At 54.4% G+C, this 13,901-nt stretch overlaps 3 protein-coding genes across 3 annotated transcripts; all 3 read right to left on the bottom strand.

The window, feature by feature from the left end:
• Window positions 1-110: 110 nt before the first annotated feature.
• CkaCkLH20_01065 (chromatin remodeling complex subunit) lies at window positions 111-2,547 on the bottom strand (the record flags this gene model as incomplete). Its single annotated transcript, XM_038883785.1, has 3 exons — window positions 111-156; window positions 218-1,970; window positions 2,034-2,547. The coding sequence occupies 3 exons, from the start codon at window positions 2,545-2,547 to the stop codon at window positions 111-113; spliced, it is 2,313 nt and encodes a 770-aa protein (XP_038751380.1).
• Window positions 2,548-3,309: 762 nt separating this feature from the next.
• Window positions 3,310-5,527, bottom strand: CkaCkLH20_01066 (LAS seventeen-binding protein; the record flags this gene model as incomplete). Its single annotated transcript, XM_038883786.1, has 2 exons — window positions 3,310-5,186; window positions 5,263-5,527. The coding sequence occupies 2 exons, from the start codon at window positions 5,525-5,527 to the stop codon at window positions 3,310-3,312; spliced, it is 2,142 nt and encodes a 713-aa protein (XP_038751381.1).
• Window positions 5,528-12,441: 6,914 nt separating this feature from the next.
• Window positions 12,442-12,876, bottom strand: CkaCkLH20_01067 (uncharacterized protein; the record flags this gene model as incomplete). Its single annotated transcript, XM_038883787.1, has 3 exons — window positions 12,442-12,521; window positions 12,589-12,674; window positions 12,758-12,876. 3 exons carry the CDS (start codon window positions 12,874-12,876, stop codon window positions 12,442-12,444), a joined length of 285 nt encoding a protein of 94 aa, XP_038751382.1.
• Between the last annotated feature and the right edge of the window lie 1,025 nt (window positions 12,877-13,901).

Here is a 13,901-nt window from a genome sequence, read left to right on the forward strand (position 1 = left end):
AGCATAGGCCAGAAAATGCCCAGTCGTTGCCGCGCTTCGTCTCCAATTCGTTCAAATCCCACGCCTGCGCTGCCGGCTGCCATGACAAGAAAGCAATGATCAACAACCCCTTACTTCAGCAGAGAGTGAGTCCTGATACCCTTAGGACCGATTTCGCTGCGAAAAACTGTTAGCTTCTCATATCCTGAACCTGGCGTTTGAAGAGGGGGGGACTTACTTGTAGTCAACTCTGCTGAGACTAGCCAAACGCTGCGCCTCGAGGCCAGCCATGTCGAGGTTGTGCTGGCAAAAGGCGATGCGAGCGGCGACCTGAGCGCCGAGGAACATGGCCTCCTCGAAGCCGTTCTTGTTCCACTCGCTCAGGTAAGTGGGGAGCGCAGCCTGCTTGATGGTCGTAGGCGTCTGGCTATGGAAGTGATGAGGACCGGGAGTGCCGTTAGCCTCGCCGCTGGGTCCGGGGGTGCCCTGTTGCTGCGCAGAGGCCGTCGTAGCGGCCTGAAGGAGAGGGTTCACGCCCGAACTGTTGGGCGGCAGCTGGTGCGGGGCGCCGGTGAAAGAGCCGGTTGGGGTTTGGGCGCCAGTTCCCGTTGGAGTTGCGATGTTGGAGGGGAGCTCCGAGGTGAACATCGTGGCCGTACTGGGCGAGATGAGGTGGCGAGCCGTCAGGGTCTGGATGATGTTGTCCTTCAGCCCACGCAGGCGAGAGCCGTTGCCGACGAACACAATGTTCTCCCAACATTGCGGGCGCATGTACATGTCCTCGATGCCCTGGACAGTGCGGTAGATGGTGCTGACAATGCGATCGATCTCGGCGCGGTCGGCAAAGGTGAAGCGCTCAAGGCCGACCTCGATGTCGCGGCGCACCCGCTTAGCCTGCCTCTCGGGGACGGGCGGTACACCGTTGGTAGCGGCGGGAGCTTCTGCAGGCGCAACGACGGGCTGGCCCGTGGTTCCGTTTGTCTCCGAAGTCCCGGCTGGCGCAGCAGCGTCTGTAGTGGCCGCTGGCTCTGTCGGCTTCGTCTCGCCCTCGGTTGGCGCGTCGACTGGCTTAGAGCTGTCGGTCATCTCAACATCCTTGGACTCGGCGACGGTACCAGACTCCTCCTTCTTGGGCTCTTCCTTGGTCTCCGGCTTAGGCTCTTCCTTCTTGGGCGGCTGTACCTCCTCTTGAATGACCTCCTCGAAGTGAAAGGTGTTATGTGTGCGCTTTGCGTTGGGCAATCGAACAGGTTTCGCAGCCTCGGCCTCCTGGGCCGCCTTGCCCTTTCTACCTCCCTTGCCCTTCTCCGCTTTCTCCTTCTCCTTCTTGGCGAGAAAATCGCGCGCATTACCTGCGGTAACAATGCTAGCCACATCGAGAACTCCTTCGTCGCCCTTAGGTTCCTCGGGCTCATCGTCAGCAGCTGGAGCGCGCACCGCAGGCTCGCTGGCCTGGGGCGCCTCAGGGGCGGGTGCGCTAATAGGAGCAGCGCCGACAGTCGATGTCGTTGGCAGTTCCATCAGGTTCTTGGCGGTGGGCGCATACGGGAGCACTTCACAGATGTGGCTCTTCTTCAGCTGCTCCGCCATGTCGTATGTGAAGTCCTTGCTCTTGAGCTTCTCGACAAGTTTGCGCGTGAAGATCTCACCACCAGAAATGAAGCGCTCGGGGTTGGGAGCACCCAGTTCAGAGTGACTGACCACGCGACCATCGTGTATGCAAGTCACGTCCACCTTCTCGTAGCCAATGTCCACTACCGTCACGTTGGGCCACTTGATGCCGTACTGAGTAGCGATGCCGCTGTGAATCATGCAGAGGGCAGGAGTACGCGTCTTTTCGAAGATGTAGCGCGCGATCGTTTCGTTATCGGGACGTGTCCATTGGGGCGACGCCATGAGCATGATCGGGGTGTTGTGGTAGGTGGTGGTGAGCATGCTGTGAACGTGGTCGAGAAAGGCCAGGAATGCCTCCATATTGGCGATGCGACCGCCTTTAAATCACCCAATTAGCACGTAAAACACGTCAAACTGTCATCGCGAACACTCAATCGCACCTTGAAGAGGGTAGACGGCGCCCTCGCTTGAGTCTGTGTCTTCCACCCACTCATATTCGTCGTCGTCAGGGCGCGGCCCGTCGATCGCAAGCGCGCCATTGAGGCCCTGCTTCTTGCGCTTGAACGTGTGATAAGGGCGCCACTCATCCGTCTCTTCATCCTTGAACATGCGCGTCGGCAGGCGATGGACCGGCGGGGTCAGCTCGCCGCATCCCAGCTGGGCCATAGTCGTCTGGCTGCCAGGACAGATGATGAGGACCTGGTCCTCGCGGAACTTGCCCGTCTGAGTCGACATCTTGCCGGCGCCGGGGGTTTCTGGGGCGCAAACAGAGTCTGTGGTCTCGGTGGTGGTAGGAAGCTTTCCCTTCGTAGGAGATTGATGGAGACGCGGTCGAAGGTTGTATTTCGAGGCAGAGACCTCAGAGATGCTGCTGTTGCTGCTGGTACCAGCTGTACTGCCACTGCTGGGATTGGGGGCAGGATGGTTCTGTATGGTCCGTGCGGCCAACATCATCGCCTGAATGTTTTTCCGAGCCATACAGCCATTGCAGACACAGCAAGGCATGAGTTCTTGTAAAGCAATCATGATGCTGAAGCTGTTGTTTGTTGTGGTGTGATGGCAAAGGTTATATTCACATGGTGAACGCAGAAGTCGAAAGGGAAATATTCACAATCTAAATTTCCACTTTGTTGATTTTTCAAAACAAGACGGGCAAGGCACTCGATCAGCAGGATCAAGCTGATAGCCCACGTTAGAGACCAAGAGCGTGCACTTCATAATGGGCTCATTCCGGTCATGATCTGAAAGATTGAACATTATCTTTATGCAGTACGTCGTAAGACTAGACTACCATTACCGGATGGCCTTGTCAGGTCGCCCCTATCAGTCATTTGACTGTTGGGTCACCCAAGTAATGCCCTTGCAGCTGCTCAAGCTGCTTGACCAATGCTCAACTTCTAAGATGTACAGGCCCGCCCCAAATCCTGTTGACAATTCCAATGCCCATAGGTACAGACTGTGTACCTGTTTGTCGCCCTGTGTGGTGTTGTGGTGCCCTCCTTTGCCTGGTCTTTTGTGTCCTGTATCCCTAAACGCCTGAAAAAACATCATCAAGTTGTTCGTCATTGCAAGTAATTGCCAAGCATCCTGCTCCGAGGATGCAGACATAAATCCCCCAACGCCTGGCAACCAAAATCTCGAGCTGAAAGATGGGACAGACAGCTGCTTCCAAATTCCCACCCTAACCGTTAAAAAAGCAAAAGAAAGTGAATGGTATCATGCAACATCAACCGCTTTCTGGGCAACATGCCTCGAATCACTGCTGGGAACTTCCTTCAAAGGACTACCCAAAGGAGTCATGAAGTCAGTGGTCTCATCCGGGAAAGCACCCGGAGCCAAGGGTGTGGCCTTGTCTGACTCTTGTAACGTGGGCGTCTTGAGTACAGACTTGTCCAATTGCGGCTTGGCAACTTGGACGGACTCAGTCTCCTTCATACTCTCGTCATCCGATGCATCCTCTGCTGACGTCTCCTTGATGGATGGAATCTTGCTCGACTCGCTTCTGATCGAGTTGGAATCGATAGACTGGCGAGGAGATGTGGTGAAGGAAGACTGAAGAGGGCTGTGAAGCTGGCTGACATCTCCGATTTCGCTCTTACTCGCGCGAGAACCTCGTGCTGGGCTTCTTGCGGGGAGCGGCGGCGGAATCCTCTTAGGAATCGTAACCAGGGCGCCCTTGGCATGGATCGGAGCAGCCATGACTGCACGGCGAGCGGGTTGGACCTCAGCGACCTCGAAAATTACAGGTTCCTCTTCGTCATCTTCATCGTCCTCGTCGTCGACGTCTTCATCCTGGTCCTCCTCTTGTACCTCGGGCCTCTCGTCATCCTTGGTACATATACTAGATGCCTTGGTAGCCGCGTCGTCAATGGTGCTAACATCGGTACGCAGGTGGTCGTCGCTCTCAGTCATGATGGTTCCCTCAATGGAGTGGCTACCGCTGATTTGTCTCAGAGGAGTGAAATCGATCTTAGTGTAGTCAACCTCCTCGGGCTCCTTCAGCGCCGGCAAGCTGTGGATAGACGCTCCATCTTCACTCTGGCTTTGACTTTGGCTTGGCGAAGTGTCAGGCGTGGTAGTCGTCGTGTTCGTGTGCGTGAAGGCCTCAGATAGCTTGGTACGGGTCGTCCTGTTTGACGTGACGCTGCCCCGGTTGCTCCTTGTCGTGGTTGTCTCGACGCTCTGCCTGCTAAACTTGGAAAAGGCAGGGCTTGAAGGTGTAGGGTTGAACTCGAATTGGTGACTTGTTGGGCGCTGGTGTGTACCGGCTTCGCGGATTTCTAGTCCTGCCATCTCGAGAGCCAAAACACCGAATGGGTCGGGATCGCCAGCGTTCGGGATGCCGAACTTGATTGCTGTCTTCGGTGAGGCGGGTGAGCTTCTGGGCGTCTCGATCATGGCATCTCCTGGTGCAGGTAGTGCAGAGAGCTTCTTGAGAACAGCCTGGTCTGCGTCGATTCTTCCCTCGGCTTCTTTGATGACCTCGAACATTGGGAGAGTCTCAACCACGTTCCTCGACACGTTGCCCGCGCAAATATCCAGACTGGTGACATTGCAGCCGTAGAATCTCTCATTCTCATTCCCACGCTCTTTCAGGATGCAGCCAGTCAAGTTGACGTTTTGGGACTGTCCTCTTGCCTTCATGTACGACAAAACAGTGTTGTCCAATTCCCTCCACTTGTTGTCCACCTCTGTTGATTCCAGAGCCACTAGAGGGCCATTTGTGAGGCCAATATCTTCTCCCAGTGTAATAGTAGGTTTAGTGATTAGTTGCTCGAGAGCGGCGATATTGTTAATAACCAGGACGCAGTCGTAAATGTCAACGCCCATGACAAAGCTCAGAGAAGGGGTGTGTAAAACGATGCCCGAAGGAGGTGACCAGGTGCCGTCGGCTTTGCGGGCGATCAAAATGCCTGAGCCGCCAGATCCGGTCATCCACAAGCCCGACCGCATGCAAGTGAAAATGGCGATACCAGCAGCGTTCTGAATGATTCGGGAGGGAATCTTCTTGAAAATTCGAATTGGTGTTTGCGGCTCGGTGGATGCTGAGGAGCGATCCGGGAGGTCGTGCAGGGGCGCAAGGAAGCCATCAGCTACAAGCGAAGTGGTGTTAGTGACTGCGTGCGATGTGCAATGATGGCATGAGAACACAGAGATGCAACAACTTACAGCAAAACGATTTCAGAATTCGGGCGGCGCGATCGCATTCAGCATCGAGGGTAGCCGGCCAGAAGGCCTCACGATCAATGCGTGAAGCAGCTGTTGCGAGAGCAGTTGTGTTTAGAGACGCGGGTTTGCTAGACCAGCGGAAAACCTTGTCGAGGGGAGATTTGGTGGTTGCGGTGATGATGCTGCTTCGGCCATTGCTCGTAGTACTAGCATTACTTCTTCTCCTCGCCTCCCATGAGGGAAGGAAGCTTGATACCCGTTGCATGGTTCGGTTCGGTTCAGTTCGTTTTCGTTTCGTTTGGCGGTTGGCGGGTGACGGATCATCGGCGAGGACGCTGATGATGTCTTCTGGGCCCCGTTCGTGGATGAAGACGGGGGTATGAAGCCAGCGACATTCGTCGGTCGTAGGTGTGGTGTTGCACGCTCACCCACAACGCCGAACAACAAGCAGCCAGTTTGTTTTCTCTACAGTCCCGTCGATATGGGAGAGGTTGAAGAAGAGAAGGCGGAAAAAGTAGCTGGGAGAATTTGGGGGACGAATTGGGCTTTGTTAGACAGGATCATTCAGGTCCACTGGGGGTGAACTCAGCCTCCTCCACTTTACTCTTGGGCTCGGTAGCAGCAAGGTGCAGCGCTGCAGCAGCAAGTACAAGACAGCGGCAGGCTCACGGATCACCACGCAGAGAGCGAAGTACTGAAGTGAGTGCTGGGTAGCGTCAGGTTGCGCAGGCAGCGGGAAGGGTGTATGGGCCAAGCGGGGACACTGGAGGAGTGGGTGTGTTTGTCCGGTCTTGGGGGTGTGTGCGGTGTATGATTTGGTGGTGTGGCCGGGTGGGCGTGTGGTCGAGTGGGCGTGTGGGCGAACAAGGGAGGAAAGAAAAGGAAAGGTTGAAGTGGTTGCGCGCAGGTGACGTGGGCGACGAGGATGTGAGGAGAGAGGCGATCCCTGTCCCTGGTCGTTGACGGCGCCGGCCCAGAATCCAGATGGACCAGGCCAGGTGAGGAATAAGCACGACGCCAGCGAGCAGGCGGAAGAGACCAGAAGAGACGAGTTGACGATAGGTGAGCAACGGCGCGAGGAGGAAGGAATGTGGCCGTGGCCGTGGCTGGCGGGTGGTGGTTGTGAAGCAGCAGCGTGGCAAGGCACGATGCGTAGTGTTGCGTGCCCGTTTTGTTGTGTTGCTGGCAAGATTTGGCAATGGAAGAGCAATGTCTGAGATATCGAAGCCGGTGGTGACTGTGAATCCCACCTGAAGTGTCCGTACCGTAAGGTAGTTAGGTAAAGAGGGGAGCGGGAGGCAAGGAAGGAAGGCGCAGGCAGGGGCAACGCTCTTTCCGAGGCTTGTACCCAAGCAGCTCAGGAACCGTACCGTATGGACTCTGGCTCTGAACGAATTCATCACCCATTTCACTTGTAAGCTAACGTATTCGAGCCCAGACTTGACTCGGAATTGCTTTGTGCTTGTGAAAGGGAAAAAAAAAAAAAAAAAAAAAAAAAATTATTGAGACCAGCGCCAGGAACCATGACGGCAAATGTTCAGGTAAGGTATCCGTACTCTTCAGTGAGGAATTTGTCCAGTCATTCCGCGTGTTATCCAAGCTACCTAATACGAGTGACTTTGCGAGACCCAAACGCAGATGACGGCTTCAAATCAGGCAAGCCCGCGAAAGCGAGATCGAGGTGGCTGGCCCGATTGAGGTTGGCTGGTTGTCGACTTGTCGCCTCTTCTGGCGTGCCGGGGCACGTAAACTTGAGGCGGAGCCAAACTCTCTCGGTTGAGGTATCGAGGTACAGATATCTTCTCAATCTCACCTACCTATTCGTTTTCCTTTTACAAGACTTGATGTCTTTCTTTCTTTTCCATTGATGACATTTCTAATGCAGTCTGGCCTCACGGCGAAACCAGACTGCAACAGAGCCGACCGAAGCGCATGCACTGTCGGTGTCAAAGGTCAAGAGCCTGCTTGAGCGAAGCTGTGAGGCAACTGTCATTGACAAACCACAGCTGTAGCGCTGCAGATGCTGCATTAGTGGGTGACGATTCGGTGGACTGTGGTCTGACTGTGCGTTGCTGCTACTTACTGCTGCTGCCACTCTGTACTTGATGGCGCATTCGCTTTCTTGAGCTTCCATGCGTGCGGTGAGACTGAGGATGCCATGAATGTGAATGTACAGCGACGTGCACTCATTCCCACGGAACCTCTCGGCAAGAAGTACTGCGTACTACCTTGGATAACCTGGCGATGGGTTTCTTCCTTACTGCGAAGTACCTCGGGACTTTATGCTTGGGTAGCCTTCCTTCTAATCCTTACCCAACGAGACCACGAAAGGTTACGCCGGCAACAGCTCACATCAGACTCCAAAACAACACCTCATCTCGTCTTATTACTCATACTCACCCAGACTCGCAGATCCGAGGCAGCAAACCACTAGCATGCGCAAGGGAGAGATGGGGGAAAAGAATCAGAAACACCGAAAAAGAAAGCATTGCGGGAAAAAACAAAACAAGCATCCATGGGATATGATATGCCTGCATATGCAGGCACTTTGCGCAAATACTTGTCTTCAGTCCAGAACCCATTCACGCCGTCTGCCGTCCTCATTGGCGACGCCATCGTGGGCCAACAGTAAGCAAGGGATGGAGAGTTCGCACACTTAAGCCACAATAGTAGATGAGATGAAACCTTGTCATTTCGTTGCGAGCCAGTTGCCGGTGACCCCTACTTCTTTTCGACCTTTCAGCACCCATCATCCACTCTTTTGCCATGCATCGTCCAAGACAGGTTTGAGTCTCAAGTCTCGAGAACAAAAAAAAAAGGTCTGGGCGCGGACGGGACACGGACGGCCTTGACGATCCTTCGGATACTCGTCTTGACTCGTCCTGACATGCAGCCCAATCCATGCATGGGGCGAACATGATGTGCCGTGCGCATACAAAGTGCTCTGTCCCGGCTGGAGAGTGGCCGCATATATCCGTAATACAAATCGATATTTGAGAGCCCAAGCATCGGGATATGTTAGTATTAGAAAGACACTTCGAGGAGGTGATCAGGAAAGGAGTCATCTAGACAAAAGCCGAGTGCCGTCTTGTCCCATTTGGATTTACACACAGGGAAAAAAAGAAAAGATTAAATAACTCGGAAGGAAGGAGAGATTGAATCAGCCTCCATTATCGTGCATGCCAAACGTGAAGTGCGACTTCCCGTCACAGCGTTAGGTTACCTACCTAGGTTCTGGCTTGAGAGGACGGGAGTGGATCCTCCCAATCGAGTGGCTGAAAAAGTGTTTCTCTTTCGGGCTCTTTCTCGCCTTCTCCAATGAAGTCGGGGATTTGTCTCACGCTTGTCTCTCGTGTCACTTTCTCATCGTCGGTAAAAGTTGAGTTAATTACCTTTTACTCCAACAAATCGTCTGCCCGACTTCGCACCCGCCAACGCAACGCAGCACAAGCACAGCACAGCATCGACTGGCTTGCCGCGCCTGAGCTGCATTTCACTGCAGACCTTGCTGCACCCAACGCCAACAATTGTCCGAAGGAATGGGTCGGTTTGTTGTCCGGCCCCATCAACCACAACCACACGCACACTGGACACATCTGCACTCGTCGTCACAGGCACACACTTTAAACTATCGACACCTGACATTCTAAAGAGAAGTACCTACGCATACAGCCATTTTGAGGCACGTCCCAGTCTCTCCCAGTCTCTCCCAGCCGTCCCCGCCCGCCTCCAACGATGCCGAGCCTGACACCCCGTCGTGACGACCACCCTCGTTGGAGAGGGTGTCGTCCTCTACTCGGTGTTCCTGGCTAACGCACCACATATCGACGCACCCAAACCGTCAATTTCTCGTACTCAAGTATGTACTATACGAAGTACTCAAGCCGTCTGTTGGCCCCGTATCGTCGTATCGTCGTCCGTCCCCTCTTTGGCCGCATCTGGTCAGTTCGTCTCTTTTTGGTCGTCAGCCCATGCGACCCCGCTGTCATCCGTCATCGCTATCCTCTCTTTGCAGGTCGGGAGGGGCAGCCTACTGCATGGTCATCACGGCTGCATCTGCTTGTGAAAACCATAAGCACAAGCATCTCGACATTGAGTTGAAAGCCCTCTGAAGCAAATGGGCTCAAGCCTCCGTCAGGGGAACATGGAACGAAAAGCAAAGACTCCGACGATGTACCACCTCGAGCAATCCGGGAACTGTTTCATTCCACCCGGTCTGGTCGATCGTCGCCGCTGCCGCCCCCGACCCTACCACCCTCAAAGGAACCTGAAAACCTCTGAACCTCTGCTCAGGCGCGCCGCTCCATTCGCCCATTGCAGAGTACACATGAAAACTTACTCATCGGCAAGCCGAGCGCCCGAAGATTATCGCCCCGGCCAACTGACACTGGCATCTGACGCTATCACACCAATGTCTCAAGCCTGCCCCCTCCTCGGCCCCGGAAGCTGCATCCTGCTGCAGAGCATTCTTCTGCTACACTCGTTGTTGAGACGCCTTTTCCTGCAGTTCGGCTCCGGCCTATGGACTTCAGTACCTTTGCTTTCAGAACCTCCAACAATAGCTTCATGGCACTGTCTTGATCTCGTTCTCATGAGGACTGCCGGCTGGTTGCCTCACATGCCTGTACATGTCTCAAGATTGTTCCAAGAGAACTGCGACCAACCAACGTTGGTCTGGTGAACAATCAACCGACGAGGAAACGTCGTCACCCGGGCTGCTCATGCGATGAGCCGTTTCCCCCCCTCTTCATCTCCTCCTTGCGCGGGGACTGGAGGTGGGGTAGCACGGTACGCAGGAAGAGCCATATTGCGCCGGGTGCTGTGGGCAGCCCGTTTTGCAGCTAGCTTTGGTCTCTTTGCCATCAGTGTGTTAGGCCGTGAGCCGGACCCTTCGCCGACATCAGATTCCAGCTCGTCAGCCCAGCATTACCGTCGGCAGTCCGGTTTACGTCCGGATTCTTCGACAGCGGGGCGCACCAAGGTTGGGACCGTCAGACCAGACACGCGTGTGGCCGGGGCCGATCAAATGCCAGCGCGATTGATCTGTCAATTACCACACCACGTTGTCGCCAAGAGCTTGCGAATTCCACTCGTGTCTATGTCTGCTGCTTTTCCCGAAAGAGAAGAGCTTTGAAAGAGTTGTCTCTGCCGATGGCCTGATGAGGCTATCACTTCGCCTACGACAACAAGACCCGGAACTGAAGAAGCGGATACGGACGACTGGTCCCAGCCACCTGGAAACTTCACTTCAACCCCGGAATGCAGACAAGGCAGGTCCACTCTGAGCCTAGCGCTGCCAATCACAGACGGCCCGTGGGCCATGCTGCTCTCCCGTTCTCGATCGTTACGCACAACGTTCTTCAGTCGTTGATATCCAACCATGTTTTCAGAAGCCAAGCTGGCAACGAACCAGTCAAACCGGGTAGCAGCCCGCTCAAACGCTTCTCTGAGGAAGTCATTCCACGTCTCACATCCTTCGGCTGATTCCAATGCCGCAATTTCAACCCATAAGAGGCCAGATAAGCTGAGGATTGTGCCAGTTTTTCAACCCCAGGTGGAAGGAAGCGTTCCCAGAATTCAGGCCAATTCCATGTTCGGCAGTCCCCTCGTATGCTGCTGTCAACAATCTGCAAACAAACCTTGGCCGCCGTTGCTATTTTGACGAACACATAGCCTTCAGCGCGGCTTAAAATAGCAGGATCAACCTTGAACTCTGTTCTGGATGGGAAATGAAATTCTCCGCTCCTTCAAGCAAGTTCCGCGATGAGTGGAGCAAGAAAACTTCAAAGTTGAGTCCCCTCGAAGATCCAAGCCACATCGGACGACCCATCGCTGTGGTCGGTAAGCAGGGGTTTTCGTTTTTTGTTTTCTTCCTGACTCAGATTAGAGGCCGCTCGCAGAACTCCAGCTGGCCTTCAGCATCACAACTCCACGCTCCTCAGGATGAGTTGATGGATTTTCAGACAAGTCAAGCAACAGCGCGACATACGGCCATTGGATTAAGGGGTTGTAGCTGCATACAATGTCTGCATTGGGCGATGACCAGGCCCCGTCCGAGTTTCGAGCGCAGATGAGCAGTGTGCCGAATATAATATCCTTCGGGGCTCCGCCTCGGTGAGGCCTGTACTGAAGTAGGTCAACACTCGACTCCTGACTCCGACTTTTGAGTCCTGGACAGGGCCAATCTGGGCGGACGCAGCCGGTCAATCCGTCTGTGCAACCCATGGCCACCTCCCAGAACGAGTCGGATTCACCGGGGGATGATGACTGATTGAAAACGTTGACCGTGGGACTTCCGCAAGTACCGAGTCCTCGACTCCTCGTGGCAACCAGAGGGTACAAATGAGAGATTTGAGCAAAAGAGAGGGGTTTTGACACTCCCCAGCGGGATCACAAGCTGGTCCCAAGGACTCCAAGCCTCCAAACTGGAACCCCAATGTCCAATTGGCGTTCTCGACACCTAACTCTTGAGGTGAAGGGTGACAGTGAATTGGAAAAACAGGACGGTGACAGTGGAGGCAGAGCCCGAGCTCGCCGCCGATCGTCACAGGTTCAGATTCACGGTTGCACGGAGCCTGGACCACCTGAGCCCTGCAACTTCGCACCCGTCCACTAAGGCAAGGCGAGGCATGGCGTCGCCCTGCCGTGAGGCGTGCCCTGTCGTTCTGTTGACTTCCGCCAAATGGAAGTGCAATTGCCAAGTGCTGGGGTATTCTTGAGCTGCGTGGTCCAGGGTCCTGGCCTGCTTCAAGAGCCATGAGGTCATCAAAACCCATGCTCTCCTTAATCTCTCCGCAACAGGTTCTCCCTGGTAAGCAAGTTGGTCGAAACACTTCTTTTCTTCTTCTCCGGGCTCCTCAACCGCCCCCATCTTCAATGTCAAGTGGTTCACCGATTGAGGAACATTTGCGCTTGGGCGAAATTACAGCTGACAAACACGTTTTTTTCGTTACCCTCTAGCGCCGAGAAATGTTCGAGAATAGACCGAGAAAAACTGGCAAGAAAAAAAAAACGCCGGCCCAAGTCTGTTTCCCACGCCAATAACGCTCAACGTCCATTCCTTAATGCCACACGCTCATAACCTTGACTTTCATCATTCCGGTCGTTCGCGCTGTCGATCCTGCAGCAGATGCTGGACGACCCCGACTAATAAGCTTCACTCAACGTCGAGGATTGAGATTAAATCTGCTTCTTCAGCCCTCCAAACGATCCAATGCCGTCCGCGACGTCTGCCGCCTGCTTGTTTCCCTTGAGCTGGTCTGCGTGGGGCCATTGTTAGTGCAATTCTCGGGATATTTGGCATGCCAGGGCTGATATTCAGCTCACCATCAACAAAGTCCTGGCCGGCCTTTTGTCCCTGGGCCTGGAGTTTCTTCTTCTCTGCCTCGGCCTTTGCCTTGAACATCATGATGCTGCCAGCCGACGAGTGTTAGCTATTGTTGCAAGGGCGGCCACATCGCAAACGCGCTGCTTCTTTTGTTCGAGTTCAACTCACCCAATCTGCTCGATGATGGGGTCCATCATTCCCTGCTGGTAGGCGAAGAAACCTCCAGCAAGCACGGCGAGTACAATCGCCAGGGAAACGAGAAGGGATTGCGTAGTTGCGGTCTCCATGGTTACTGATCTGTGTTTTGCAGCTCGAAATTTTGAGAGGAAAAGTTGGACGAATTTGTGAGGATGTGGAAAGCTGTCTGCTTGTCTTCTTCGTCGTCGTCGATCACAAGTGTTCGATGCTCAAACTATTCTTTTTCTTCCTTTACCAGGCCGTCGCCGTCTCGATTTATATCTTCTTCAAAAGAAATCCAAGAAATCCCAAAAACTTGCTCGCGGGCAGCCTCTCCTCGTGGTGTAACCCCGCGGGAGTCGCAGATCGGCAATGACGTCCCCATCTCCATCAATCCGCCTAACCTGCTTGCGTGGGGGGAACATGGGTGAGCAAAATCAGGGTCCTCGATCGCATTTGCCCTGCTGGAAAACCAAGATTTGGGATCCGACCGCGTCAGCGGGCAGCGAGAACAACATCATTTCTCTTTCACAGGATGGCTAACTTGCCGTTCCTTCTTTTCTTCTTTTCCCCGGTACTCATGCAGCTATCCTACTGAGGTTTCCCACTTTGACCTCTCTGGCTGACGAAGGATCTCACCAGACACACCCTTCCTTCCATCTCTCCCTCCCCCACCTGCTGGCGGTTATCGGCATGATGACTTCACGGACTTGGCACGAGGACCGTTGCGGGTGGGCTGGGAGGCGAGGACGAGGGGCTGGGTGGAGGGGTCTGGACCCTGTCTGTAGCGATCTCATCGTGCAGACTGACGGCTGGCTCGAGGGAGGGGGAAGTCGGTGTCCATGTTGCGCCTCTGGTATTGGCTGGTTTCCTCAAGTTCGTTATCGCCCTTGCCCAAGGTCGGCAGTTGGAGGTTTGCTATTACGGCACCGAGTGACTGGTTTGACGGTCGGATATGTTGGTTTGGTTGGTCGATGTTAAGAACAGCCTGCCAGCCGAGGCGCTGATTTGACATCGATCGGTTTCGAGACTTGTGCCTCAATGCTGTAGGCTGTTGGCAAGTGCCACCTGCTGGTCTGCGAGTGCTGACTGACAGCCTCCGGTCCGATCTGAGGTGCGATGAGGCGTGCATGGA

This window comes from Colletotrichum karsti (assembly GCF_011947395.1).
Source record: "Colletotrichum karsti strain CkLH20 chromosome Unknown Scaffold2, whole genome shotgun sequence".
Lineage (NCBI taxonomy): Eukaryota > Fungi > Ascomycota > Sordariomycetes > Glomerellales > Glomerellaceae > Colletotrichum > Colletotrichum karsti.